The sequence below is a fragment of the Rhea americana genome, unplaced genomic scaffold (genome assembly GCF_003343005.1).
Source record: "Rhea americana isolate MKP2758 unplaced genomic scaffold, rheAme1 scaffold_74, whole genome shotgun sequence".
NCBI lineage: Eukaryota > Metazoa > Chordata > Aves > Rheiformes > Rheidae > Rhea > Rhea americana.
Window position 1 is genome coordinate 2,470,496 of NW_028186912.1, and position 4,555 is coordinate 2,475,050.

General features: G+C 56.6%; 1 protein-coding gene across 1 annotated transcript; it reads left to right on the forward strand.

Moving 5' to 3' along the window:
- The first annotated feature begins 990 nt into the window (after window positions 1-990).
- LOC146585966 (uncharacterized) lies at window positions 991-4,313 on the forward strand. The gene is made up of 3 exons (XM_085322050.1): window positions 991-1,073; window positions 2,436-2,812; window positions 3,519-4,313. Exons 1-3 carry the CDS (start codon window positions 991-993, stop codon window positions 4,073-4,075), a joined length of 1,017 nt encoding a protein of 338 aa, XP_085178176.1. The 3' UTR covers window positions 4,076-4,313.
- Window positions 4,314-4,555: the final 242 nt, after the last annotated feature.

A 4,555-nucleotide genomic window follows, 5' to 3' on the forward strand; every position in this document is an offset into this window, starting at 1 on the left:
AAAAAAAGAGCAAGGACAAAAAAGAGAATAAATAGAAATAGGTCTCTCTCAAGAGTAAAACTGGCTCTGTAAAGCATCAAACAGGGCATTGATTTAAAAGCCAGTTTTAGACTATTTTTATCCTTTTGAGTGAGTTCTAATTCACAACCGCATCACAGTTTGGTTTCCAAGAGGCCCAAAGGAAATAATAATAAACGGCACGTACAGATCTTCAGAGAGATTTATCCTAGCCTCTCATATCTGTGTGAGGATAACATGGACATGTGTTTCTACTTTTCAATACATATAATACAAAATGTGCGTTCGAATATCCTTGTGTGATGAGCTGATTAAATGCACAAGTAATTGAAGTAAGGATATATAAACTATACCAAASAGATCGTGTAAGCAACTATTTTCATTTCGGACTGACATTTTAACACGTATGCTATTGATAGATATGTATTTTATAGGTTAAAGTTATTTTTTTATCCAAAAGAATCGGTCTCAAATATTCGGAGCTTACATGTGAAAAGAGAATCGCACATTTTAAGCGTAGGCATGTGGTTGCTTGCTGTGAACTGAGAACACTCGTGTTTCAAACCAGGAAGGTACTTTACAAATAAGACGTATTTAAAACATAATTTGGTAGATTGGGGAATACATTATGTGGATTTCCGTGAAAAAAAAAAGTAGGAATGTCTTTTACCGTTCTTTGAGGTGGGGAGGCAAAGGTTATGTGGTTACGTGTTTTTACATACGGAAATAGTTTGCCTCCTTAGCTTTAAGCATTCTCGTGGCTAGAGAAGTTAAGCTTTCTGTTTTGTTTGTAGCAATGCAGGGTGAAAATAATGGTTTCCAATAAGCGGAGTGACGGGACGTAGGCTGTGTGCTGGGCTCTGTTTGTGGCGTGCAGCTGGAGGGCCACTTGGGGTGTCCTGAGGCCCTTGCAGGGSAGGTACGGTCCCGAGTGGCGTTTAGAAGGGAGGGAGCAGGGCCCAGAGGCGCCACATGGGTGCCCTTCGGGGAGAATTCAGCATGTTTGGTGGACAAACACGCGTCCTCGGGCCCGTGCCGGGGGCTCCTTGTAGCTGGTGTGCTTTCTGGCTGCTCGAGCAGCACTTTGGGGTGAGGGGCCATGGGAACCTTGGGCTGCCCCCACGCAATGGGAAGAGCAGGYTGAGGCTGCCCCTTATTTGTTTCTTTTTCATGGTCTTTTTTTGTGGGGGGCTTCCTCACCTCGAGCTCCTGGGAGCCAAGCGGTGTCCTGTATGCCTGCCTACGAGGGCCTACGTGGCTGCTGGCGGGTGTCCGTGCGTGCCTGTTATCTTCCCCCGCGGTTTCTTAAGAGGCGAACCTTGTTTAAAGATAAATGGCAATGAAGTTGCTAGGCCACTTGCTCCTTCCATATTTTTTGTCTGTACCCTGCATTAGGTGTGGACAGGGCCTTCATTTGGGAGCTGGCAGACAGGCTAACCGCCCGCCAGCAGCAGGCACTGGAAAACGTGTTGTGCTTTCATTTGCAAAGCGCCGAGGGGAAGAGCCCGGGAGAGGAGGCTGCGCCGCGGCGGAGGGCCCCACCGCTGCTTCGCTCCGCGTCCGGCCCCGGGGCTCGGCGGGCCCCGCGCCGCTGCGCCCTGCAGCGCGGCCGCCGCCGGGCGCCCCCCGCAGCAGGTGCCGCCACTAAAGGCGCCGGCCCCRCAGCCTCCAACCCAAGCCCCACGGCCCCCAAACCCCACGATCCACAAGCCCCACGGCCCCGCAGCCCCGCGGACCCCAAGGCCCGCGGTGGCGGCGGCCGCTGAGGCCCGCTCGCAGGCAGCCGCCCGCGGTGCCCCCTCCCCGCTGTGAAGGCGGACAGAAGCGATGTGCAAGTCCTCGCAGGGACGGAGCCCAGCTGAACAATTCCTCCAAAATAGGCTGGGCCCAAATAAACAAACTGGTGGGACAAACATGATGGTGTCGCCTCCTCCTCCTCCTCTTCCTCCTCCTCCCAGCTACGAAGTGTGGATTCATTAACCCGTCTCTTTTTCTCATTTTGTCCCTGTAGGGCTGAGAGACGAATTGCTGGAGCTGAATTGGGAGGGGATTGCTCTATATGGGGGCTAATGTTTCAATCAGTTCCTCCAGACGGACCACACAAAAAGAAACTTTTCAGTTTATGGTGCTATTATGCAGAGTTTTAATCTAGGGATAGATTTAGCCAAATGTTATCTATTGGGAATTTAATGAAGCCCTTATGTGTTCAATCGCTTTTTATGCCACACACAGTCTCTATCCAGAAACGTTTCCTTCCACATATTTCTTTGTTTCTGTTGGGTGATTTATATATTTTTAATCAGTTTTTTTTTAATTGCTTCTTCTCGACCATCTTGTATAACGTTGCTCTCGAGCAGAACTGTGTTAGGTCCCTTCCCACATCCCCTGTAAAAGAAATTTCCCCTTCCCACCCGCAGTTCAAAGCTGATTAGTCTGCAGACCGGCCCGCTGCGCGCTCCCCGCCGGAAGGCCCCCCCGCCCCGTGCCGGTAGCGGCGGCAGCGCCGCGGACGCGGGCCATGCGCTGCTGCCCCGTCGCTTTTCTGATGTAGCGAGGGGCCCCCGGGCAGCCGGGGGCGCCCCGGGCCGGTGCTTCCCCCCGCGGCGCTCCCGGCGGATTGCAGGCGCCCGGTGGCAGCGGCCGCCGCTCACCTGCTCTCGCCTGCTCCGCCGCTCTCGGGGCCGGGACCGAGGCCTGCGCGGGGGATGCGTCGGAAAGCGGGTCTGCTTCAGCGGCCCCTTGGCACGGACCGGAGACTCCGCTCTGTACGCAGTGCTTTCCTTCGTTAGTTACAGTAAGTACTTCCGTACTCCCTGATAATATTGTGTTTGACAGAAAAAATGGAAATTGTGATCACGGCCAAATGCTCCTTGCAGTGCAACTCGCTAACCAGACCAGATCCGTTTTCCAGCTCCTTCCCAGCGGCTCCTCTCTTCCCTTCTCAGCGAAGCTGCCGCCGCTGCCGTTGCCGTGCAGAGCCAGGCCGCCCGCGGGGCGACGAGGTGCCCGCGCTCCGCGGCCGMGCAGCGCCCAGCAGGTGCGTGTCCGCGGCCGCGCAGCGCCCAGCAGGCTCGTGCCCGCCCCGCGGCCGCTGCGCCGGCAGTAGCCCCTCGCTCGCCGCATGTCCCCCATCACCTACCGCAGGTGACTTCAGCGCTCCCCCACTTCTCCCTCCGTCCCCTTTCCCTTCCCCAGGCCCACCGCGAGTCCCGCGCCCCACAGCCGCGGGATATTCTCCGCCGGCTCCGTTGTACCGCACGGGATAGCACCACTGAGATACAGAGATACAGCATTATATGATAGATATTTCCATATGTGCGTGTATGCGTGCGGCCGTAAATGGCACTTCCGATGCTAAATCTTTTCAGATCTATGCTGCCACTACGCGCTCGCTTGCGGCTTTTCCGCGCAGAGTGCGTCCGCCGCTGCTGGGGGAGGTGGAGACCTGCGGGCGAGCCCCCGGGGTCCGCACCTCGCTTACTGCTCTCGTTCTCTTGCAGAAGAGCGCCGGGCCGCGCCGTCGGGCCCCTCCCGGAACAGCGCCCCTCCCCGTGGCCCGGCTCGTCCTGGCTCGTTTCGGCTCGGCTCGCCGCAGAGGACCGGGGCTGACCCAAAGAGAAGAAGCAAAGGCCGAGGGGRTGGGAGGCGCGCAGGGAAGCCCGCGGCAGGACGGGCCCTGCGCGGCGGCGCGGCGGGACAGAGCCTCCGCGGCCGCGGCGGTGCTGCGCGCCCGGACGAGCTGGAAGCGGGCAGGGGCCGCAGCGGCAGGCGCGTCCCGGCGGCTGCTCCTCAAGCGCAAGGCTCCCGCTCGGCGACGGGCCCGGCCGGGCTGTGCCGAGCCGGGCTGAGCCGGGCCGCGGCGGCACGGGGCAAGGAGCTGCGGGCGCTGCTTGCGGGCACTTCTTGCCGTCCGCACCTGGAAGGGAGTAAAGTCACGTTCCCGGTTAGGCCCCAGGAGAGCCGAGAAGCAGAACGAATTCTGAACGGGACTGAACGGAAGACCTTTATATATGTGTGTGTGTGTGTGTGTGCGTGTGTATATATATGCAGCGTCTAGCTCATTTCAAAAATGATATCACTGAACTGAATTCCGAAGGACAGTATTTTTATCAGAATAATTAAACTTGCCCTTTCTCCRAATCACAAGAGACCTATTCAATTGATTCAAAGAATCCCTTTCGCTGAAGGAGTAAAACGGCATGCAGAAGTCTGCAGGGCCCTGTATTTAGATGATAAATTATACAATTTACTTTGGAAGCGAAAGGATAAATAGAGAAACCACTTGTTGCGTTAAATCGTTGTCTGAGATTGGGAAAGCCTTCTACACGGTTAATGCGAAGGTATTTCTCCTCTCCATCCCCTCCCGGCCCCCAGGACCGCGTCAGTGTACAGGCAAATGCGTGCGTGTGCCCTGGCGTGCCAGCCGCGGCCGCCCAGCTGCGGGCGTTGCCGCAGACACCTGCGCAAGCGTCCGCTCTTGGGAAAGTGCCTCGGCGATACCCGGCGACACGGCTCTTCCTGCCGCGTTGTACCCAGG